At 38.5% G+C, this 26,415-nt stretch overlaps 1 protein-coding gene across 3 annotated transcripts in view; it reads left to right on the top strand.

The window, feature by feature from the left end:
- The first annotated feature begins 845 nt into the window (after positions 1-845).
- The window catches only part of phactr2 (phosphatase and actin regulator 2), a 74,953-nt gene continuing 49,383 nt past the window's right edge, over positions 846-26,415 (top strand). For all 3 annotated transcript variants that reach the window (XM_041789145.1, XM_041789143.1, XM_041789142.1), the window contains exon 1: positions 846-1,011. In XM_041789145.1, the coding sequence (XP_041645079.1) occupies positions 870-1,011 (142 nt within the window). In that variant the 5' untranslated portion in view covers positions 846-869. The remainder of the gene's footprint in view (positions 1,012-26,415) is intronic.

The following is a 26,415-nucleotide window of genomic DNA, read 5'->3' as shown; positions in this document are numbered from 1 at the left end:
CCCCATAAAGGGTTAACCACAGGAAGAAGGAACTTGTTGTGGATTGCAAATCAATCAGACCAATCTGTATAGCAACATTTAGTAACAGGGCAGGTCTGGCCTATACTTTCTCTTAGATTATTTCTTAAGAAAGACCAACCATTATTAATCCACCATGAGCTCAACACTAAGCATCAATTAGCAAAGTCACAGTGGAAGGGAAAACCATTCCTTTAACAGGAGGAGAGAGAAAGAAAGAGATGCAGGTGAAGGAAGACAGAAAGGGAAGGAACAGTAAAAGAGAAGAGGAAGATGCAGGAAAATAGACCAGACAGGAACAGGAAAAAAAGAACAGAAAGGATAAAAAGTGAGAAAACAAACAGAGAAACAACACTGAAAAGAATCCACTGTACCAGAAAAGGAAATAAGGGAGTTGTAGAAGTGAACATGTTTGCTAACACAAGGTGCTGATGACTTTTGACTTGTCCACTGAGCTGTAGATGAGAGACAATAAAACACGTGATTTATGCAGTTAGAAAATTAACTTTATGCTATTGTGCATGAATTCAAAAAAAGTAAAGAAAAGGAAAAAGAAAGAAAAAAGAAAATACGGCTGAAACAGTGAGTGAAAATGGGGCATTTAGCAAATTACATGCCATAGATTACATTTCATTCAGTCATTAACTGTCTATGAGAGGCAGAAGCTATGGGCGTTAACAAACAGTCTCAAACTCTCTCTCTCTCTCTCTCCTTCTCTGTCTGTCTGTCTTTCTGTTGCACCAGAGAAGTGTGAGCAGTGAGTTTGAAGGGAGTGTTGCAAACTGTTGAGGTTCAACTTTCTCGCCTGTGTGAAACCTGCCTTCTGCTGTGGTCTGACAGAATAGGAGACCATGAATGAAGAAGAGGAGGGGGACACTTACCGGGAGATGAAGCATTTCCCTCAGCTGTGGCCTCTTCCCAGGCGCCGCTCGCACAGTGACACCTCAGGATTTCGCTCCAGGGTGCTGTTCAGGCTCCGGGGGGCACGATCAGGTAAGGATCCAAAGAGTTTTATCCATTATCATGTAATGCTGATAATAGAAATTCCATCATTGACTACTTCATTCTTTAGTTCAGGGTTAAAGTGTCTGTCTTGTATTCTGGTGTTGCGAGTTGTACTACTTGCACTTGGCAAAACTGCAGAGTGACTAATACAGCAGCAGTGGCTTCCTGCTCCCCTGCAAAGAAAACTTCCTCTCTATCTCTTTGCCATGGATGCATCAAATTCTCTCTTTCTTTCTTCTTGTTTAACTATAATTCCCTGAAGTAACATTCCCTTTAGTGCACTGTTGCCTTTTTTATTAATTATTCTGGTGCATCATGAATCAGTAGGCTTAAATTCTGCAAGGTAAATCAATATCAAACATTCTGTAAAGAATTTCAGATTAATTAGTACTGACTTCTGCTGATGCATAAAGATATCATTTTTGAGAAAGTAAGCTTTAATCTTCATGCAGAAAAATTGAAAAAGCATCTGATAATGTAATGTAATCTTTCATTTTTGCATTCAGAACTGTTGTAGCTATTATATTAACTCATGTCTTTGACCAACTATTATTATGATTATATGCAGTTCAACTCAAATGTAAATAAAACAGAATGTAAAAGTTTTCTGAATATTAAACTCACATATCATTAGATAACATCTGAAATGTTCAAACTGAGAAATTTTGGTACACTATTTTGCTATCTTCAAACAAAGCTCCTGTGAGGAGTTTACGCTAGGCATGAAACACACATCAATTAAAGGCAACATTTGAAGACTTTTTGCATTTTTCTGTATTAATGAAAGAAACTGAAAATTGTTGTATATATCTCAGTTGAGTGCCCACATCACCCCACCTTTCAAAGCAGAGAACCCTGAGCTTTTTTTGGTTGTAACAGTCTATGTCTTGTCAACACAGCTAAGCAGTGATAGATACAAATGTTTATCGTTGCATAAGGAAGCATGAGCTGCTACTGGTAGCTGCCGTTGTGTTTCTGCTTCTCATTAATGTTTCGTACTGCTTACTTGGGATGGACCGCAATTACTCTCTGCCATCGGTTACGTGTTCTGTCACCCAGGGGCATTGCAACAGGGAAGGCAACCTAGGCAATTGCCTAGGGGCTCAAGATGGATGGGGGCCTCCCAGATACAGCTGACATTGGTCGAAGTCAACAACAGAATGGCATCCCCTTTGAACACTGCAGCAACACGTCGGTAATCCCCCTAATGCATTGTAACAAGCTGTGACAACCAAGCAGCAACCTCCGGTCCTGAAAAATGAAGCCAACAAGGAAGTGCACAAAATTTCAATACAGAAAGTGTCCACTTGAGGCTGGCTGCAGGAAATCCATAAGTTCTGTCTGAACATCTGTTAAACAATGCTAGGAATAAACTGGTTTACATCCTGGTTCAAAAAACCAAACATGTCCCATTAGCTAATGCATGGACCGCAAAGCACATCTAAATTTTGTGGGGCCCACCCCCATGCTATGAGTCCATAAACGTACCTTGTGGGCACACAAACACGAGAGAAAAAAACACAACCCTAAACAAGCAGCCAGCGAACCTACTGTCATTACAGTGTTGCAGAAATCTTGCGACTAGAAGATTAATACGTAAGTGGTCCCATACAATAAAATGTAAGATGAATGTTAAACTCACCACTACCTCTCAATTGCAGCCAAAGATCCGCCTCCTTACGTTCATCTGAGTGAAGTTTTTGGCAATCTCCATAACATCCACTGTTGCCCATATATCCTTGTGTATGTGAGCACACATCAAATTATTTATTGTGACACAACGCAGCAGGCCTACATGATTTATTTACCTGGTGTTTTTCCCTGTTAATTTTTTTCTTTTCTTATTTTTTACTTTTTTGGTCCATTTTTGGTCGGGCCCAGGCCCTACCGGCCCTACCAGTTCCGCGGTCCATGAGCTAATGTCTTCATGTCCTCACACTATTTGGGGGGTGAATTTTTTTGTACCACAATCGTTAGATTATATTTAGGAAAAACCTCACTGCACACTGATTGACGCATCTCATTTTATTGACAGATAGCTCGACAGGCAGAAACTACGTTTATATTAACCAGATGTCTAGCTAAGTAACTGAGGAAGTTGATCTTAGGGTGCAAGCCTTTAGGTTGATCGAAAGTTCGGTTGAGACAGCAGTTCAGTGTGGAAGCCGCCGTGGATTGGCTTCAAAAGCAGTCTGAGTCCGCCTATTGTAGCCAGACGGCCGACGTCACAGTCTATGGTGACAACCAATGGCAGGCTTTACCGTTGTCACGTCATGATTTGCCAGACTGCACATGCTTCAACACTTTGAAACTGGGTGAGAGGACCTCAGGATAAAGAGATGTTGTGGTCCTCTGTCTCTCCACAGACAGGAAATCCTTTGAATAATGGCCTAAAAGCAGTCAGCTCTGAAAAGCAAGGGACTTTTCTGTAAATATGTGAAAGATTTGAAGACTTTTGTCACAGAATGATTTTTTCTCACTTTTTGCCTCCAAGGGGCCTTCTGCCTTGGGCCTCAAGAGTGTCTAGAAACACTCCTGATGTCACCCAAGCTATCCTTGTGACACATAACTCTATGCCCCCAGCCTGAACCTTGAACATCGTTGCCCCAGACATTTCCAAGTCAAGTTTAGACGTGATGCTCAGCTCCTTCCGTCTCCTCCTTCGTCCTCAGCTTACTTTTTATTTGAACCGAGGAGTCTTTTCACCAAAACTGCACACTGTGAGGTTGACCTTCTAAACAGTAAACTAACATTATTGTTTCATGTATAAATTTCACATAATGAGGGAGAAAAGATATCAAAAGTGACCTTTGTGGTAAATGGGGCAAGCAACCCCAGAATGCCTTGTGGGTATCTCGTAGCATTAACCATGAAAGCCCCCTTTGATAAATTTGATCCATTAACCCTTAGGGGAGGTTAGGCACATTTTGCCCACTTTTCATTCTCCTTTTTTGATAATTTTGGCTGTGTTCATGTATATGGCATGAATTTTGGCAAGATTGTGTATTTTTATTTGATCATGTTATTTCCAGCACAGCTCCTACAGTAAGTCTAAAACACTGTTTACAAGCAAGAGTTACACTCAAGCTGTTAAGCACAAAAAATGCACCACTGAAACCCATTTAAACTGAATGTTTTTTATGTTACTTCTACTAAAGCATACATGCATATTATAATATCTGGGGCCTTGTAATTGATCATTTTTACTACTAACAGCAGATGACGTCCTTTTGAGGAAATTTGGCATATGGAGAAAAAACATACAGAAAATAATAATGCATAAAAATCGAAAAACATGGTGGCACCATGACAAAACAATGGCATTTAAACAGGTGAAAATCTTTTAAAATGAATGAATATTTGATATCAATAATGATCAGATGTAGGTGAAAAAAATAGATCAGTGAAAGTAGAATATAATATTAATGTATATTTTTCTAGATACCATATGAAAAGCGCATTTTAGCAGCTTGAGAGTCAGTATTTTACATTGCACAAAAAATAATGCATAAAAATCAATGCTGCTGCTAATCATTATTATATATCCCAGGCTGTAACAATTCAACACAAAAAATTACTTTGCATAAAGCGTATTGAAAATAAAATATTTCTCTGTTTATTTATGGACAAACATGAGTGTGTATATGACTAATATTTAAACAATCCCCAGGAGTTAAACAAAGATGATTATCCTCTTTTCAGTCAAAACATATACAAAGTGCAGTAGTAAGCAACAGAGTCAGCGGGAGCTGACTGGTTCAGGATCAGGTGACTTTTTGTACTGCTAGGTAGATTTGTTTACCCGCCAGTGAGATTGTAACAACCGTTATGACACACAGGTCACAAGCAGAAGCATCATGAAGCAAACAACAGGAGGAATGAAGGTTGTTTGAAACATGACCTCTATCCTTGAAACTACTTTTTTTTTGTTTTGTTTGCCTGATTTTTTACACTCTGTGCATTTAAAACTTGATCAACAAAACCCAAAATGTCCTCACAGGAGCTTTAAAGATAGAGTTTCAGTGTTTTAAAAATCATCACGCTCTGTTTACTTCACATTTTACACAGTTTCACAAGTTTAAGAAAAAAAGTAATTTTGGAAAGTGTTGTACAGTTGTCACTTCTGCTCTCTATTTTTGTCATGCCTGGAGTATTAGTAGGTTCTGTTTCATGTCGTGTGTCTTTGTTGTTTCTGGTAAAGCAGCAGGATGCTGAAGGAACTTTTTGGTCTCATTTTTAACAAACTGTAATTATCAAAAAGAGGTGGACGGAGATTATCTATGTGTGGCTGATGTGTGACAAATCTGTCCAGGAAGTGCTCAAAAAAAAAACAAAAAAAAAACAAAACAAAAAAACCTACTTCATTCATTTTTCAACAGTAAAATCAGGTCAAATTCAGGGACTGAACCCTTTTAACAGTTTAGTTCAACCTTGGCCACAGTGCTAACCATCTCCATCAGTCATCATTTAAATGTCATTGTCACAGTCAAACTGCCTGACAGACTCATATTTTGTATGAGTGGTTTTAACCACTTCCTTCAGCCTGCAGCAGTTCTCTCTGCCCAACTCCCCCACCTACTCCTGCTCTGACATGTGCTGCAGGCGTGGAGTTTATTAATAAAACACTGCTCTGCTCGAAGGCTGTCTCACTCTGCTGTCTGATTAATTTATTATAAGATTACTGTAACGTTTATGTAAGAAGTCACCGTTATTTTGTCTGCAGGAAGTCGCTGCAGTCCGTCGGTGAAGTTGTAATTACAGGAAATGATGATGGAGGGGAGCAGTTGGGACTTTAAGACATGAGAGGTTGTTTAAGTTTCCCACCAGTCTGAATTTTTGTCCTCATGTTTAAAAATGTCAAGGAGCCCCTTGAATAGCAGTAATAATCAATTGCTAAAGTAAAATGGCAGATACATTATGACATAATATTCTTTGATTATGTTTTTTTCTCTCATAGATTTATACCCATACCGAAATCCTAGATTTCATTTGTAATTGATGATTTCACAGTTAAATATCACAAAGGTCTACTTTACACTTTTTTTTGGGTGCATGAAATGAAGTTCTTTTAAAATTAAGCACCAGGGGGAGCTAATCCACCAAGTGACAGAGATCCTGAAAAAGAAAGCACAAAAATAACTCCTCACTGCACGCAACAAAGGGGAACGGCAGCTAAATATGGAGGGAAGGACATACATAGATTAATTTAGTCCAAAAATGAGACTGGGGATGAAATAAAAATCTGAAGTATAAATGATACAACCACATGTCTGATTGAAACATACTGCATGAATTAAAGCCCTTTTTCCTAAAGAGTTATATTTGACCTAGTGATGAGAACTTTCTCACAGCCATGGATTTACATCTCTGCAGGTAAAATATCAAAATTAATGTAAATTTCTTGAAAATGTCTGGGCAGACTGCCTCTAAAACCTTTCTAAACTGCCTTTTCACACATGAACCCACACAGTGGCAGACTTTCACTGTTGGACTGGGGGGAGGGGAGTTTCAGGAGGCAGGATATGATGTAAAAGGATGATGTGAGATGGCAAACAACACTAAAGAGGCTGATGCACTGATAACAATGTCATTATACAAACAGGTGTAACCAAGTGTTTTTATCAATGAATAAATGGTTAAAGCACACAGCTAAGACCAAAAAATGAGCTTCATTACAGCCTCAGTGCTGTTCTGGATCTTGCTGGCCATAAATCCTCATAGATGGGTTTGGGGGCTGGTGAAAACCCATCAAACCATATCTTTAAAGTCCTTGCTTTGTGGACTGAGGCACAGAAATGTTAGAATAGAAAAGGGGCTTACCCAAACTGTTGCCACAAAGTTGGAAGCAGCATTGTCCAAAATGTTTTTGTATGCTGAAGCACTGAGATTGCCCTTCACTAAGATAGTGAAGCTGAGAAGACAGGCATAGCCCAACCCATAAAAAACAGCCACATATCATTATCCCTTCTCCACCAAACTTCACAGTTGGCACAACACAGTCAGGCAGAGAGTGTTCCCAAGCGTGATTTTTCTGTCCGCAGAACACGTTTCCACTGCTCCACAGTCCAGTGTGGGTGTGTCTTACACCACTCCATCTGAGGCATTGGACTTGAGGCTTGCACGCAGCTGCTCGACCATGGAAACTCATTCCACGTAGCTCCCGCCACACAGTTTTTTGTGCTTACATTAATGCCAGTGGAAGTTGACAACACTTCAGCTATGGAATCAGCAGAGAACTGGCAACTCTTTACTCAGCGTGCACCTCGGCAGCCATTGACCTGTCCTGTGATTTTACATGGTCTTCCACTTTGTGGCTGAGTTGCTGTTGTTCCTAAACACTTCCACTTTCTAATAATATTCAACAGGGATGAAATTTGATAAACGGTCTTATTTCAAAGGTAGCATCCTTTCTCAGTAAAGAGCAGTGTCACCCATTTTTTATCTTAAATGTTTGCAATGAAGACTGCATGCCTAGGTGCTTCATTTTATACACCTGTAGCAACAGGTCGGATTGAAACACCCTAATTCAAAATTGACAAGTGTGGCCAAATACTTTGTCCATATAGTGTTTATACCTTAATACCAACCAGAACTCACTCATCAGCTCTTAGAGGAGCATCATACCTCTAATTCACCACACTGTAGTATTTCAACATGTGTCTAGCTCAGGTTTAACCTAAAAATTCAGACATATATCATCACTAATGGCGTAATATCCATTCTTCTGCTGGAAATAGTTTATTATAGCAGGCCATTTTCCTAAACTCCCCAGAATTAATTGTTTCAATGTGTCTATAAGGATCTACCTTACTATAAGTAGCTTGAAATGAAGACATTTGAGGCATTTTGAGGACTTAGACTTCACTTTTGGGGACAGAAGTCCTCCCCAGGTACTTTCTTCAATATTCAAATTCATTTTGATGCTCTTTTACTCTCACTTGACCCATTAATTTCATGAAGACATAGACTTATTCATCAGCGAAATTAGTTTAAGATGCATGCCTCATATCACATGTAATGACTATGTCTTGGGGCCCCTTTAAGCATGAGGCCCTGGGGTTCTGATATCTTTTTATTTTTTACCTATTTGACCCAAATCTGTATGTTATTTGTCTACAACTTACTAGAATTCCATCAGTTTAAATAATTTGTTTCAGATCTGATGAGATCAGGCAGCTCACAGCAGTATGGCCATGAGCCAAATAGTTTGTTAACAAAAATGTTGAAAATATTGATATTTAGAGTTAATTTGGATTTTTCTAGTAAAAATCAATGTCATTATCTGGTGGGGAAATTCCTGACGCACAATCAAAAACTCAAGAGCAGCTCTAAAGTTTATCTTAAGCATAATGAAATGTGCATTTTTAATTACATTGTTGCCATGTTGTATTTAAGTCTTAAATATGATGATCACATGGATCTATTACTGTTATTGCAACACCTTTTTTCTGCACGTAACCCTCAACACTCTAACATGTGTACGCTTGAGAGGGAATCAGTAGTGTGTAGGCTGAGATTCTGCTATGCTTGTTGTAAATAGCATGTTGTCCACCAGATGGGCTTCTAATGCTGTTGTAATTACACAGGCAGAAAAGAAGAGAGAAGAAAGAAGACACACAACAGCAGAGGAGGGAGGAAAAGGGGGCGAAAGGAAGCCCAAGTATAGATATATTAAGGCAAAAGAGAACAATAAGAGACAACACGAGGGGGGGCAGAGAGTTAATGAGACGAGGGAAAATGATGGAAACAACAAATATGGGTGATGAGGCAAAGAGGGGATGCAAGGATAGGGTGATTATATAGAGAAGGAGAGGACAGATGGAAACACAGGAGAAAAGAACAACAGAAGAGTGTCAGCTTACTGGTACTCTCTTCTGCAAATAACATTGATTACAGACCCTTTTAGACTGCAATAACTACTTGTTAGATGTCATGAACAGCAGAGAGCAGCGTTCCCTCACTGCCCACACACAGTTTATCCACAGATGAGGTTATAGCTGCTTCAATCGCCTTTACATTTACCTAGAATGCTCTAGTTAATCAGTAAAAAGCTCTGTCTGTCTGTCTATTACCACTTTTAACTGTAATCACAAACTTTCACTCTAAATTAAAGCTGTAATTATTGTAGTAAAGGCTGCCATTTAACATTTATTTTGCAGATGGACTAGTTTTAAAGAACTTGAGATAAAACACAAGAAGGGAAATTTTCTATACACTTAATTTTGGTTGTTAAATGAAAGTATTGGCCTGATGATGATGCTAGAAGGACACCCCTTAACTTTTACACATAGCCCAATAGATAGTAAGAAAGAACAGGGGATGTGTAGCTCACTCCTATTTAAAGAAGAATATTCTCCTGTCATTCATGTTTTGTTCCTGTAATGATGGGGTTATTAACACACAGAGCCACTAGCTGGCTTTTAGTAAAGTTGTTTCAGTCTGGTTTTGGAGCAGGTCAAAGCAGCCTTCCTTTAAAGTGACCAATATTTTACCTTTGGTAGAAGATAGAAAGGAAGGAGCAATTTTAATTCTTTTAATTCTTAGTGCAGCTTTTGATACCACTGATCATGCTATTTTAGTTCAATGTCTTAGAAATGTAATGGACATCAGGGACACTGCACTAAGCTGGTGTTACACTTATCTTCTAGAGTGAACTTTTGTGGTCACCATAAGTAATCACTTCTCCTCTACCTCCACCATTACCTGTGGTGTTCAGCAAGGTTCAGTTTGAGGTCTGATTTTATTTATTTATTTATTTTTTTGCTGCCCCTTGGCCAAATTATTTAGCGCCACAAAGTCTCCTTTCAATGCTACGCAGATGACAAACAGATATACTTTGGAACAACCTACCTGGGGAAACAAGGCATGAAGAAACAGTCACTTCTGTTAAAGGGGACATATTATGCAAAAATCACTTTTTCATGCTTTTCTAACAAAAATATGTGCCCCTGGCCTGTCCACAGTCTCTTCAAGTACCAGACCCCCCCCCATTAACCCATTAACCATGATCTTTAATTTCTACTGAGACTGATCTTCATGGTTTTTGCTTTAACCTATTTGATCCTTGAATCACTTTAGAGTTTCCTTTCGCCATACTTTTGCTTTTACTTTAATTTTTGCTTTATCATTTTTGCTCTGAACATTTTCATTTGTTATTGCTTCTCTTTGATTTTCTTCTTAAAACTAGCTAATAATATAGTTTGGGTTTAGTATGCAGGTTGGGTTTTGATTTTCATCATGTTCTTTTACATTTAAGGTTCTCTTGATGTTGTTTTGCTGTCTTTGTCTCTTGTTTGTGTTCTGCACGTCAAAGCACTTTATAAACCCCTGTTTATAAAAGTGCTTTACAAATAAAGTTATTATTAGCATAAGTACAATTATTATTATTCTTATTTCATAAAAACAAAAAATCTTCAGTCTCCCTGCTAATGTCAGTATTGGTAGTTTGAAGGCAGTCCCCTGTCATTTCTTTTCAGTCATGTTGATGCCATACTGATTGATTAGATTGGTGTGGATCCTGTGAGTAGCTCACTAGCTTCTCTATTCAGCATCCCAGCTGATCACAGTGTGACAACGCCATGACCATGGTCTCACATCATTGGCTTATTTTCAATATTTGTCTTACAAATGGTTGCAAACTTCTACTTGCTTCCTCTATGACATTAAAAAAGTGAAAGAGTTCACAGTCATCATAATATCTCTACACATCAGCCACATACAAACGTGTAGGAAGATGCTGTTTCACACATACTGGGAAATGATGAGCAGGAAAGATATGAAATTGAAGCAACAACGAGTCAAAGTCACTTAAAAAGTGACAGAAATGACATTCACCATTAGAAATGAACTGGCCTTCCTGGAGGAAACGCCACTGCTTATAGCAACGATCACTGCAGTGGTGCACACACCAATGCACTAATTCAAACACACTGAGACACACCATTCAGCTCTGCCTTGCTATGCTGCCTACTAGTTGAGGAGTCTATTTAAAAACCAGCACCACATTTACGAAAGTTAAATGTTTAAATGCATAATCTTGTTTATCATTAAAACTATAAAGTATCTCTGAAACTTAAAGTAAAGCCACATCAATGTCTTTTCAACCAAAATTGTTATTGCATTATGAAATATATTCTAGTGCTTTTTTAAAAACTGGATTTGCATCTTATCTGCCCTGATTACACTCTTATTATTCAGCATGGTGGTGTCTGCCTGGTTTTGGGTGTACTTTAAGTGTTTTTCTCACATTTAACGGGACAAACGTCATATTTTCAGTTACCAGCTGACTCTGAGAGGTACTGGCCCCTTTTATTTTTTGTGTGTTGTTTCTTTTGAGTGTATTTTGTGTAATTGTGTGTATTTGTGTGGTTGAGTGGATGTTATTGGAGTTGATGAGCCAGTTGTTTCTCTCCCTCTCTTTTCATTGGGCAGTTAAACTCTCTCTCCTTCTCAGTTCCTTCTCTCCCCTTCCATCTGTCTATCAGTAACTCTAATCATCGGTTACTCACTCAGCCTTTAACTCTATTAATGTTTACTGAAGCGCCTCAGCAGCAAATGAACAGGATATTAACAGTAAGCTGCACCGAGTCTGATAATGCTGAGTATATATATGGTGACTGTATGTGTGGGGAATAAAAACTTGACACACGCCCATGATCATTGGGTTAAAACATAAAAAGTGGATCAGATAAATATTATTTTAATATTATATTAATATTATAGGTGAAGCAATGCATTTTTTAAAGAATAAACTGTGGTCATCAACACACATATGCCAGTGTGATGTGTTTTTACAGAGCTAATGTTGCTCTCATTACTGCTACACATGTGAGCTGTGTCGCTCAGTATTAACCTTCCCTCGCGTACAGGTTACATGTTTACTGCACTGAGAGGCTCTTCACTGCACTTGAGGGATCTAAAGAGTGTGTGACAGTGACAGAGAGAACATAATCATCTGTGTGCCTCTGATTACTCCCCATCTGTTTCTCTGTTTCCTCTCTACCCCTGAGTTTCTATCTCAGGCTTTATGTGTATTGATTTGTGTAGCATTGTGATTATTGCCAATGTTATGCTTATGATCACTGGGTTTTATATTTTTGTTTTTAGCAGTGAGTAGTCATTGTGGCGCCACAATACCCTATTGATTTTACATTAAGGGTTTAAGGCCCTTCATATTGCATAATAATTAGTATGTTTTTACTTAGCTAGGCATACAACATCTATTTTTAAAATTTTATACTGTAAAAAAGTTTTTGATTCCGTTGTAATGGGAACATTTTACACAGAAAGGTAAAAATATGCATAAAATGAGTTCAATTTTAAGTTGACCATGGCTGTTAGGAGAGATTTATGCTGAAATGATACCAGATCTGCCTACAGAATTGGCTGGGCCCCTGAAAAACCCAGCAAACCGCTTTTCATGACTTTAAATGCACATTTCTGTGACTTTTTTTGGCACTTTTAACCATTTTGCCCCATTTTGCTTTTCTTTTTGCCCTTATAACTCATTGTTGCCAGTTTTTAACCACTTATTATTTCTTCTGCCCATTTTTGCCCCTTTTTCCTTTCTTGGCATATTTTTTCCCACTGTTATCCCATTTTTGCCAATTTTAACCCATTTGGTCACTTTTTTTTGCATATTTTATCTCTGTAACTTATTGTTGCCACTTTTTAACAGCTTTTCATCATTTTTTTCTGCCCATTTTGGCCTCTTTTTACCTTTCTAAGCCTATTTTTGCCACTCTGTAGCAACTTTTCACAATGTTATCAGGTACTTTCAACCACTTTTTGCCAATTTTGTCACCTTTTGCATATTTTTGCCTCCGTAACCCCTTTGTAACCCATTGCTGCCACTTTTCAACCACTTTTTAGCCACCATTTTTTTCTGCACATCCCCCTTTTTCCTTCTTAGCCCATTTTTGTCACTCTGTAACTACTTTCACCACTTTTTCCACCATATTTGCAACTCTTTTCCAATCTTTAGCTTTTTTGCCTCTTTTTAAAATCATTTAATTAATTTTCCCTTAAAGCTATTTTAGTTCCTCCTACTTCATTCTCTAGCATCTTGACATTTGTACACATCAGCTTATCCATGAAGTCTGTCATAACTTTCCTAATTTTTTAAATCAGTGTGCCCATCCCCACTGTTAACATTACCTGTCTGATACCTACACCTTGGCAGCAGTTGGTGTCACACTAAACAACTGCGTAAATCAAGTCAATTTCCCCTCTGATGGTTTGGTTTGCTAATCTGGTACGCCAGATGGATTTGTTTCACACATCCATCTGAACACCACTCAAAGACAGCGATTGGGAAAGGGCAGAGCCTTTGATAAAAAACTCAGAGGGTGATTGGATGAATGTTTTGTCTGCCACATTTTTACGGGCCAATCAGAGCAACAAAACACATGACGTAGCCACTACAAAGCTGCGCCCATACCGAGGAGTAATACAGAACTGCATAACGCCGCGAACCATGGCGATTGTAGACATGTCAGTACACGACTTTTGTCATTTTTGAGAGGAAAACAACTCACAGCTGTTCTTTGTTCTTCTTTTAATGAAGTAATGTGAAGTTCTGATAAAACTGGCACTATAGCAGCATCCACGCTAATGTCTTCCGCCATAATTGCACCAGCCTCTTGTTGCTGCTTGCTTGTGTCACGACTCTGCCGCGCCCGAAAGTACTGCCCCTTGTCGGTGATTGGTCCTGTCACTTTCTAATCAGGCCCAAAGGTTCAGACGGGAGCTTTGCAAGATGGATTCGCCAGTGAGAAACACGGAAACAGGCGTATCCATCTGCTTTGCAAGGTTATTGGTTTACCTTTTTTGGTGATAAAGCGAAAGAAAATTACTTTTTATACTGTTTTATGAAAAGCTAAAAAAAAAAAGCTCTGTCAAAGTATAATGTGATGCTGATCGCCAGGCAGCAAGAAAGCATCATATAATGACTGTAGGTGAACATGTCAGTCCCTCTGCACTTTAGCCTTTACATAACCACTGTCTACCACTTTATTACATTATTGATAATGTTGCAGCGAGGTTGCTCATGTTTGCTGAAGCTGACAGGCTGCAGTTTAAGCACAGATGATGAAAAGTAAACACACTGAACATACGACACACCTCTATTTTCATGATGTTGTTCAATAATGTCATCCTTAACAGTGACTATCCTCTGCTTGCCGTATTTCTTACGTCACTGTGGGACCTTAACACAGGATGAGACAGGAGCCAGACTCGGCAGCTAGAGAAAAGGAGGGGAAAAAGCCTTGACAGGCTGGACGATGGAGATAAATGCAGGTGGAGACACAGATTAGGAGGGAACTGAGATGGAAACAAACATTAACTTTTAATGCTCTTTATTGGAGCGATGGGAGGGAGGAAGGGAGCTGCAGACAGTGGAGGTAGACTTGAGAAAGGGAGGGTGGAGCGATAAAGTGAGGAAGTGGAGAGAGAGAGAATACAGAGACAGGAGACAGTAAGAGAGGGAGGAGGGGAGAGAGAGAGGGAGGCAGTGAGAGAGGTGGTGTGTCGGGAAGAAGCAAGGATCAGCTCACACTGCTGATAATAATCCCTGGGTCAAGTCATGGAACATGACGGTGAGTTTTCTTCTGCTTTAAAAAGCATCTTCCTCTTTCTCTGTGCATGTTTTCCTTTGTCTTTCTTGTTTTATGTAAAGAGAATATGTTCTTCTTGTCTTACAAAAACAACTTTGCTTTGCACCTGTTAGCTTATGATTGCTTTAACTGTAGAAAAGTACACACAGGTTGTAAATCCTGAACTTTTATTACAATATTGATGACTGCTTAGAGCACCTGTGTTTAGTTCTAACATATTTGTTAAGAACATTCAGTTCAACAAACTAAAAGGGGGTTATATTGTATTTAACATGCATGTCTGCTTTAATAAGAGCATCTGGCCATTGTTGACACAGATCATTTGCTTTGCTCATAATCTTCAATAAATATGCACCACAGTGCCATGACAACAGTTTAAAAGTAATGTATTATGTGCAGGAAAACTACTTTAAAGACACTAGCCACTAGCCTGTGTGCAATATTAATAAGATGCTAATGCTGCAAGTACAGAACACTTAATAACATTAAGGTTGGCCAGCTTCACTTAACCAGGCTTCTGGTGTGCTGAGGGCATGTTTTGGCACTTCTTAGGAGGCAAGGATGATTGTGTGCTTAACTTCAAAAGCAATCATAAATTTTGTAGATGTGCCAACAGCTGCATTATGCCTCTTAGTTGCAGCAACTTTGTTGTTAATATTTCTGCAGAGAATGGCAGGCAGACCTCGAGTAGGATTTGTAGGTAGTCATATTGAGTATTTTAGACTGAATGACAATGATATGTTAGTACCACACTCAGCCAAAGGAGGGAGGCAGGCAGGCAGGCTATATCGGGCCCATGTTATCTAATATAGTTTAATTACTGTTTGTGGAGGTTGTCAGAACATATCACAGAATTTGATAGGCTAAAAGCCTCTCTTGTTGTGACTTACTGAAGTGAACCAGGTATAAAGGCCAGAGATAAAGTTTTAAATCCTGTTGTTCTCAGTAATGAAATCCACTCCAATCACAGCTCCTGTGTGTGTTTTTGTGGATATTGGTACTGACAATTTGAGGTTGTGGATTTGTGAAACAGCATTTTGCAAGGCAAAGCAGCATCTTGCATGTGTGTGTAATGTGATATATGTGTCTGCAGGGAGTGTGATTGGTTGGTCATGATGCTCTTCTCGGTATATTCTATGTGTCATATTTTGTGTGAGTTTGCACAGTGGCAGGAGGGACTTAGTTGTCTTTTTAGCACAGGGACATTTGACTAAAGTAACTCACCATAGCATACTTTACATGGTTTAAACATTAAGAAAACCATAGTTTATTTTGCCATGTTAAAGTTAGACATATAGAAGGCCTATTTATGGATGACTTATGTTGACTTAGAGCCTCTTTGAGGAACTTTACATTTGCTTGGACTTTTGCAAGCCTTGTGAACAAAGAGGCACTTTTTCTCTTGGCTAATTTTGTCCTGTGTAAGTTATTTTAAAAAGAAATATAGCTGGCGTTGGGCCAAAACCTCATATCTCAAAATTACAATTTTTTAGGGAATTATAAAACACTGTATGTTTCATTTAATTTAACACTGAATGGTCATAGTCAGCATCTTTCTGAAAGTTTCCATTGCCTTAAAATTGGTTTGAACCCACTAATATATGTAAAGGGTGACCAATAGCACAAACTTATGGAAAAAAAAATCTGAAAAATGATGGGTCAGTGTAGTGGTGCATGCCGGAGTGGGTGTACTCTTACTCTTCATTGGATATTCCCTTTATTTAGAAGTGGGTATACCCCATGGAGACAAAAGAATAGATATGCATACTCCATATGCCTGCACTACACTACTGTTTAAGGTCTTTCTTTCTATAACTTAAGAAAAATAATGTATCATGTTGCTGATGATCTCGTTTGCTTTTGTAGATCATAAAGTAGCATTATTATTAATTTCAGTATTCCATAAAACTCTTTACATGAGCTTTAGGTTACCTGTCACAAGTTTTGTGCCAGTTGGCATCTGCCCATTTAAGATTTAAATTCATGTGCATAAGATTAAGGTATGTAGGGTGCTAAGGTTTCATCAAGGTAGTCAGAGTCGAGCTCAACACATTTCAACACAGATGTGTCACTTTGCAGCCAAGGTCAAGCTTGACGGCGTCTCTTTGGTCGAGGCCTTTTCACCCCTGGTGATATGCTCAGAGACAGCGGGCAGTTTAGGCACTCTGGACATCCACAGCTGGACTAGGGGCTCATGGCAACTCTACTACCTGCCTGGATGGTAGCCTAGGCCGTTCTTTCTTGTCACACCAACCTCTTACTCCACCTTGAAAGTGTGGATTTTATTTTTTTAACAAATTATTTTTCTATGATTTTCCTGGTAATATGCAAAGACATTAAGAGCACAACCAGGGTTGTGTCAGTCCTTTTTTCCCGCCTCATGCTGCCCTCAGTCAGCTTGCTCACCAAATCTATGCCCTACCTCAGCCTCATTTTTTGGCCTAAGCATGCTTAAAAGCTACACACAGTACTGCATGTGTTTATCTCTCACAACAGTGTTAATTTTGTTGACAAAAATATTACATAAAATGTTCACTGACTGCATTTTTTCCCCACATAAAGATAAGACAAGACATGTTCAAAAAAATCTTTGACTATAAAACATTTTCATCAATGAGACTAAAACCTGTAAAAACACAAGCAGAGCATTTATGGCATGGTATTATTCTCTTCAGTTTGTTTTAAGTTATTAAAGTTGATTAATATGAGTGCATATTGAGAGCATTAATATGAGTGTTTTACAGTTTGGATAATTCAACAATATGGCTATTTGAACTAGAAAAGCACTCGGAGAATGCAGACCTCCACCATTATCCCTATCTCCCAATAGTAAAGAATCCTTAAAAAAAATTCCTGGATCCAGACGGTGATCAAGAGCACTCCCAAAATCTAATCAGTTCTTCCTTATGCCATTTCTGACATTTCCTGAAAATATCATCAAAATTTGTCCATAACTTTTTGAGTTATGTTGCTACAAACTAACAAACAAACCCTGCTGATCACATAACCTCCTTGGCGGAGGTAATTAGTTTGGTCAAAACATATTTTAATAATTTTTAAAAGTAAGACAAATATAAGAATGTTTAATTGACTTAAACCACACTAAAATGTTGAGTTTTAATCAACTAAAGCTAGACTTAAACTATAAAGGTAAAAAAAAAAAAAAAATGAAATCTGATTAAAAAGTACTTTCTTGAGGTGCACAGATAGCCTATCAGGCTAAGGTGCTACCCATGTAGCCCATGCGGGCGGCCTGGGTTTGAATTCAGCCTGTGGCCCTTTTCCACATGTCTCCCCACTCTCTCTCCTGTTTCCAGCTCTATCCACTGTCCTCCTCAATAGAATAAAGGCACGAAAAGCCCAAAAATAAATCTTGAACCAGGGGGGCCATCTGCACCCAAAACAAGTACTTTTTAATTTTAATCTGAAGACTAAGACTAGCAGACTAACAGAAAATAGATGCCAAAGTCGACAATCATTTTTAATATTTTTTCTCTGGTAAAACATCACACTTCAAGCTTGGCAGATGAGTACTGGTTTGACAGGATCAATCAGTGCAACTCATTAATGAAAAAACAAAGTTTCACAGAAGTAATAATTTGCTAAATTACCTAAAGACCTATAATTTTGTTTAAAAAATGATTGATTGAAAAATGTCTGATTCTGGTTGCAGGGGACAATGCTTTTAGGAATAGATATTTAGGAATAGATATTGAGATATCTTTGATATCTTAGACATTCTGTCTAATGAGATAGATAAAAGGACAGGCCACTGAAATAAAGAACAAAGATTGAAAGCTTCCCCTACTGTACATCCCAACCTGAGGTCTAAGCTGTATCTGGCCCAGTAGAAGTGGATGCTCATTTCTCCCTTTGTTTTTTTTTGTTTTTTTTTTTGATGAATTTTGATCTTTAAATGGCATGCCATTGCACTGTACTTTGTGTCACACAAAAAAACCCTATTACAATCACAAATAAACATTTGTTTTTTAAATGGTGTCTTTAACTGGGTTCAGACTTCCATTTCTGTTTGTATCTGTCAAACCCTACAAACCCCCAGGGTGGCTCCAAGATTGGGAACCCCAAGAACAGGTCATGAATCCAACCTCCTCCATGTTAACAGATAGTTTTAAAAAACTCCTCAAACTCATATTCTTCTGTGATAGTTCTTATAAATTGGAGTTATGTCCATGTATTTGTTTATCTGAACTTTACTTTTGATTAGTTATTTGATGAGAAAAGCGGGAATTTAATGTTATGTCTAACAGCTCGAGCAGCTTTGAAAAGAAGCAGCGACTGAAAAATGCGACCATAACTAACAATACAATCATTGTTAAAGCATCTGCTTATTGTTAAAGCATATGCTTTAACAATAAGCATCTGCTTAAACACACAGAAGAATCTGTGGGATCTCTGACCATTTCCCTTTAAATTAAATGTGCAATTTGGTTAATAAAAGGTGCAAGATGTAAATTCTGTGGCTCCAGCAGGACATTTTGTCTTCAGTTTTGTACAACAGAAAGAGATTGGGAGGTGATGTCCATATTTATATGCAGTCAATTCAGTAAACATATATGTTAAAGGTGAGAAAGGTTAGCATGCAGTGCTGCCACAAACCTCTCGCACAAGGAAGTTGTCCAAAGCAACCAGCAGTCTGCTTTAAAACAAACCACACTGAGTCTCCATAAGAATAATAACACAGGAGTGACCCACTCAGAACAGCTGTTTTTGCAATTGGCTTTCAGTCTGCTCCAAATCTGTCCAAATATGGCCTTATTTAGTAAGAGTATGGAGATGTAGATAGAAATGCAGGCTGCAGTTTGTTTACTCTCCTCATTCAGTGTCCTCTTATGGCCTCACATGCACTTCTAATATAAGATCGCAACTTGTGTCGTCTCTATGACACGCACCATTTGTAATCTGATGAAGATGCTACATTTTCCTGTCTCAACACTTCATCATCCCTTTTGATTTTTTTTTTTTTTTACTAAAGACCTCACACAACAGTATCAGTCTTTTTCTCCATCTCTTTCTGTCCCTGTCTCACTCCAGCTCATTTTCTCTCCAGCTCTCCGGCCGCCCGTCTGGCAGGATGTCAATTATTGATTTATTCAGGCAACATTTTAGCAATGATGGCAGCTTATGGGTTGTGCCAAACAGAATACAACAAACAGGAGATCAGGTTACAGACAGGCTGGCAGGCGTATGTGAAGAGAAAGAGGAATGACAGGAACCATGGCTGCATTGTTGCAATGCAAGGGATGACAGCTAATATTATGAGGTCATTATCCTCTTGATAGGAAGGTTTTAAAGGTTGTAAAGGTTTTTAAAGGAGGGGAGAAGGCATGTGTGTAGGGGAAAATCATTGAATATTGTTCGGTTTTTAGGCATTGTATGAAAGCTTCTACTTACTGTTTATAGATGAGCCATGCCCTGCAACTAAATGGTGCAATAAAATCCAATTTTAGGTTAAAATCAGCAGTAAGGGGCCTTCATATTGCAGCCTATTCTTAAGTTGATTTCTTGTCCACTGTAGATGTTAGCCAATGATTCAGTTCATGGCTGCACTGCAGATACTCTGATTATCAAGAGAAGAGGAAAAAATGGCAAAATGAGCCAAAATAAAAGTAGTTTAACCCTTGGTTCACTGGTGAAAACTCTTGCATCAGCTGTAATTTCTAAGAACTAACTGCAGGTGTTGAGTTGGCTAGACTGCACAATTAAAGTGAGCATCTGTATGTTTCATAGATTATATAAACTATGGACCTTGTCTCAGTGACAACACCTCTTATTTCTAACACAGAGTTTTGAAGCCCAAACACTGTGATGGCCATGTTAGAAATGCTGTCTTATATTAAGGCTCAATCTCAAGACACCCCTTTAGGGGGAGGGTGTCCATGGTTCTTGTTAGAATTAAGGTGTATGGTGTAGTGCTGGGGCTACATGGCCCTTCAAACAGAGATTTTCTGTGGCACACTCCAAACTGAGAGTTATAGGAAATCTTCCAGGACTTCCTGACCAGAAGGTTCCTGGTTTGCTTCCTGGTCAGGACCTTTCTGAGTGGAGTTTGCTTGTTCTCCCTGTGCATGGGTGGGTTCTCTCTGGGTACTCCGGATTCTTCCCACCACCAAAGACATGCTTGTTAGGTTAATTGGTAACTCTAAATTAGCCATAGATGTAAATGTGAGTGTGCCTGGTTGTCTGTCTCTATATGTCAGCCCTGCGATTGACTGGCAACCAGTCCGGGATGTATCCCACCTCTCGCCCAATGACAGTCGGGATAGGCTCTGGCCCCCTGCAACCCCCAACGGAATAAGCAGTATAGAAAATGGATGGTTGGTTTATTTCGAAAAAGCATTAAGAATATATGTAGAAATGTTCGATATTGTGGTCACGCCTGTTAATGCTGTCAACGTCTACTGATGATGGGTTATTTCAAGGACCAGGGGGCATCAAGAAATAAGGGATGGGGTACACTTAGGAATAAGACTGAGCCTAACTTGATCGGTCATGATGAATGTTCATTGGTTGTGTCCTACAACAAACTGTTCTGAATGGTCCCTCCTGGCATACACTTGTTAAGCAGTATAACAGTGTCTGCTCCTTATAGAATCACACCTGACTGTATGACAGTTAGTGCAGACTGCTGGCATTCAAAGCTGTCCCGTCTCTTGCTCATGAAAAGGTAACTCCATGACTTGTAGCAGATTACCCAGAATAATTTATGTGCATAGATTCTCAGTCTTTTAGCTTTGACGAAATTCCCAGACCAACCCCTGCCAGAAACTGAGTTTAATAAATAAATCAAGGGGAGGGTAAAAGGGCCCTGAAAAGTAGCACTTAAACAATTATTACCCCCCTGTTCCGCTGAGGCTACTACTTAATATTTGATGACTCCTTTCCTCTTCTTCTGCCCCTTTCCCCCCTTCACCTCTCCTATCTTTCCTTTGACTGTTCCAGTCAATGAAAAGGTCACACTCCCTCAGTTGATCTCTGTTATTTAGTGTCAGGACAAACAGGACCTGGATCCTGACAAGTGTCACCTTGACTTTAAATCCCCTTACGCGATGGAAAGTCTTTTTGACTCGAAGATGCTTGTTTTGGATATTGCGCTCAGACAGATTGACAAGAAATTGTGAAATTGATTAAATCTGTAGGGAGCCATTTATTTGATCAGATTACGAATCTGGCTGAGTGACTTAAAGGCTGTAGTTGTGAGCTGGGATCAAAAGCTTTCCTGAATAAACAAAAGAATCTTAAATGTTTTCTAAAGTAGGTCCGGTGGAGTCCTGTTACAAAGTCATTTGGGTTAAGGTCTTCAGTTCAACACATAGGACTTTTATCTCCATACATTGCAGTTGCTATGGGGCAAAAGTATGTTTCTTGAGGAAGATGGAGTCATGTGAAACAAATAAAATATATTGTTTCAAAACCAGATTTGAGCATAAAACATATAAAACAGACTAAACATACACTAAAAATGTACATTACACAGACTAAATCATCCCCTTCAGCCTGACATACCAAAAATAGTGTCACTGAAAGCAAAGCATTTCACTTTGAGGGCATTATATTAATTTTCATTGGTGCTAAATGAAACACTGATCATCAGCTTACCCAACCAATCTTTGAAAAAAAAATCACGTAACATTTTAATACAAAGGGTAAGAGCTTGGAAAAATATAACAGTAGGCATGGTGAAAAAAAAAACAGGAATTGCACTGTTGGAACTTGAAGATCCAGCAAATTTGGTCACCTGTTAGGATTTCAAACAGTCCTCAGATGTTCATGTCTTTAAAGATTGTCTAAGGAACCTTTTGCTTGTGATTCTGGCATATATACAAAGCTCAGCAAAGCCATCAATCTTATTTCTTTGCTGATTTTGTGCTATAAATGTCTGTGTAAGTGGTATTTCTTAACAAACATTCTCTGATAGCAAAATACTACTACTTATACTTATTCTGTGCATTTCTAAGGGTAATGGAAATGCAGCAAATTACAACAGCAGAATAAGCTGTTTGGTATTGGCAGAGAAGATCTGGCACATTTTTCATGAATGCAACCCACATACTCAGCTCTGCTGCTCATCTCACAAATCCATGATCCTTACAAATGTGGCACCATTTAAAAGGGAGATAAACAGCCTTTTCAGCAGTATACATTTGCTTTTGTAGGCCATAAAGAGGTAACAGGATTATTTTTTTATTGTGTCAAAACCAGCTGCAAAACTCCTAACAGTATTTTTCATCTTAAGCTGTAATTTTCTATGTAATCACTACTAGGGATGTGACAAGACCTTGTGATAAAATCAAAATAAATATTGACAATATTTACTGACATAATAAAAATGATAAATTGTCTTTTTTTTAACTTAGCACTGAGTACTGTCTGCAAACAGTGCCATCTTTTTTAGTTAAAAAAATGTATTGTTCTACGAATAACTGTGCAATGTCAAAATGAAAGGTCAAAAAAGGAGATAAAGGGATATCATGCTCATATAATGCCAGAAAGTTGAAATAATAATAATAAAAAAAATTATTGATAACCTATCTCCTAACAAGTTCGGCATACAGCTCTTATGTCAGACTGATGACATTACCCTCCTGTTAATGGTAATGCAAGCCTTTTCTTCTGTTAACTTTACAAATGTACTTCCATCTTTCTGACTTGTCCTCCTCCTCCCACCTCTGCTCTGACTTCCTTCCTGTTACATGATACACCTCTATTTCATCTTCTAAATAGAGTTCTTCAGTCTGTAGTTGTCATAGCAACTCCCAGGTGTGAAAGGGTTCCAGAATTGGATCCTATAAATAAATTCTAAGTCAGTGTGAAGTCCACCAAAGTGTAGTCAAATGACTAATTTCAAGTAATTTAAGTCATAATTTTAATGTTAAATAACTATGCAGGTCATTTTTATTTGTTTATTCATGTCAACCCCTCATTTCAACAGACAGTCCTTTTATTGAAATCTCTTCTGTAAGTGCCACAACATCACTCCAGTTACAGGTTAAAATAAAAACTAGACACACCCAATCTCCCACACAGATAAAAAAAAAAAAAAAAGTGGAGAACAGACACAGTGAGTGTTTGGTGATTGTTCTGAAGTTTTTGTAAGTACATTTGTGGTGGTTTGTGGGGATTTTGGCACTGTACCCCAATTTTCTTTGCTCATCTCCTGTACATGTGTAGGTAGTCTATCTTGACATATATCTTATTGCATATCGGATGTGTAAAACAATTACATGTAATTGTTTTTGTGTAAAAGTGTGCTGCAGCACAGCAGAAAAATAAATAGATCCTCTCAAGACTGTCATTAAATAAAAAATAAGGAGCATGTTGCACTTTGTATATGACGTAGTGCTGGCTATCAACACTAGATGGCAGTATGACAAAGCAAGATGCTAAAATGTAGATGTGATCAGATTAGATCAGAGCAAGGCTGATATTTGTCTTATACAGTATAACTAAACGAAGACTGGACATTCTACTGTATGTTAGAGGTATTACTGGGTTCTTTTAGTGGGCGGCACTAATGCAAAACCATGAAATTAACCTTTGAATGTGTAAAGGGGCAGATCTTGATCATGCATATGAAATTTGAATGAAATCAGACGTTCAATATGAGAGCTATGCCAGCTTCCGATGAAATTGGGGAGATATTGATATGCTTGCCATCACCACTGAAGTGACCAATAGTGAAGCATGTCAGTGTTGTGGACAAATATTGAGAACTTCAGTTTTAAATCTGAACTTGAGAGTTTCAGCTCATAAGAGCAATAGATAATTGACCCATTTGTGTGACTTCCTTTTTGCCAGTAGGGGGCGCTTATAAGAGATGTTTGCATGATGCTGTGTTCAGAGTAGGGCTGTCGCAGTCTACCAGTATTGGCGATAACAGTGGTATTAAAAAATAAGATTTCAATATCATGTTAAAAATGTGCATATGATAATATTGTATAAATGATCCAGTGCCACTTAAACTACAATACCTCTGCCCCTGTTTTCTTCCGCCCTGCTTTGTCTCTCTCCTGTAGCACCCCAACAACCCCTCCCCCTTCCTCCTCACACACTCAAACACTGGCCCTCTGCAATGACACAGCAGCTGCAGTACCTCCTTAGACAGGTATTTTGAGTGTAATTCATCTGCCAAAAGGAGAACACAACATAAATAAAGTTAAAGATAAATTTGATTAATTGTCCCATTATTATTTAAATTTCTATTGATATCGAGATAATATCATTTTCAGGACATTTTTTGCCCACAATAATCATGAAGTGAAAATCTGATATCTTGACAGTCCTAGTTCAGAGTGATGCTGTTGAAAAATGTGTTTGGAAGTTACAACAGATAGCAGTCACTTGGCACTATTAAAAACACTTTATTTTGAAATTGAGCTGAAGCTAGTGGACTTCTTGTTGGTATTTGGGCATGGGTCCAAGTGGCTTTAGTGCAAGTCTTATGATGATCCATGCAGACCCAAAATTATAAGGCTAGGTTGAATGGTCCACTTGGGCTGATTGTTTGAATAGATTCTGGAAGGAAAGAAATCATGGTTCAAACTTCAGGCCCAGATTGTGGCCCTGCTGCATGGTGAAAACTTCCTCTTGTCTAGAATCATCAAAACAAATCCTAGGTGGAGTTTGTTAGAATGTGAGAGCTTTAAAATGCTCAAAAGGGGCAAATTTTGAACTTAACCCTTAATAATCTGACTTCCTGCACACATTTTTTAAAAAGTTAATGTTTATGTCTTTTTTTTCATCTGGACTTGAAACACATTTGTACCTATTTTCAACATGTAGCCCAAACTTTGTGGAGGGGCTGTCTAGAGGTTTTTGGTCACTGTAGTACCATTTTTGGGTACACATATTTGATACATGTAATTTTTCACCAGGACTGATTATGTGCAAAGTTTGTTGTGTGTTTGAGCATAATAAGGCCCCCAAATTAGCAGTTCTATTCAGAGAAAAATAATTACATAAGGACACAACAGGCTCCTCGCCCTATGGTCAGTGGTCTGGCCCAAAAAATAGTAAAACCTGTTTCAGAAGTTCTTTTCCTTGTCTAAAAAAAGAGTGCACGTTAGAACAAGGAGTTCTTAATGACAGACCAACACTAGATGGCAGTCTATACCTGAATGGACACTTCAACATTAGGGAAGTTTGATTTGGCAAGTGGAGCTGTGAGTGAGTGTGTTATTGTGTTTGTGGGTGTTTGTGTACTGACTTCAGTCTGACCACTCAGTCGGGTCTGGTTAGGATCTGAACCGTCTCACCTGACACTTTGTTGACAGTGATGACAGATAAAGCTCCTTCTTCCTCTCTCTCTCTTTCATACACACAAGCACACACAGAGAATTACTCTACTAACACTCCCCCTTTACTGAGAGTCAGAGGTGGTAGTGTTTGGCTATGTTTTTCACTGTGCTGTGAGCTCGTACGTCTGATTTTAAAGGCAAACAGCAACAAACTTTGACAAATTTGCCCCCTTTCAAAATAAATGACTGACAGAACCTACTGTATAGGGACCCTAACCATATGCCTAGAAAGTGTATTCTCATTATATTGTTTTGATCCATTGTCACTTTTTGACACTTTTTACAACACAAAGGCTTTGAGACAAGACAGAATGACTCTTAGTTAGAGAAATACACAAAATAATAATCCATCTACAGGGTCAAATATTCCAGATTTTAGCTTTATTTTGCAATCTTTTTGTTTGACCTAACACTAAATTAAATCTCTTTGGATGTAAGGTTTTGATAAAAGAGAATCATTT

The sequence above is a fragment of the Cheilinus undulatus genome, linkage group 6 (genome assembly GCF_018320785.1).
Source record: "Cheilinus undulatus linkage group 6, ASM1832078v1, whole genome shotgun sequence".
NCBI classification, from domain to species: Eukaryota; Metazoa; Chordata; class Actinopteri; order Labriformes; family Labridae; genus Cheilinus; species Cheilinus undulatus.
The sequence above is the reverse complement of the archived record's forward strand: the minus strand, read 5'-3'. Positions and strand labels throughout refer to the sequence as shown.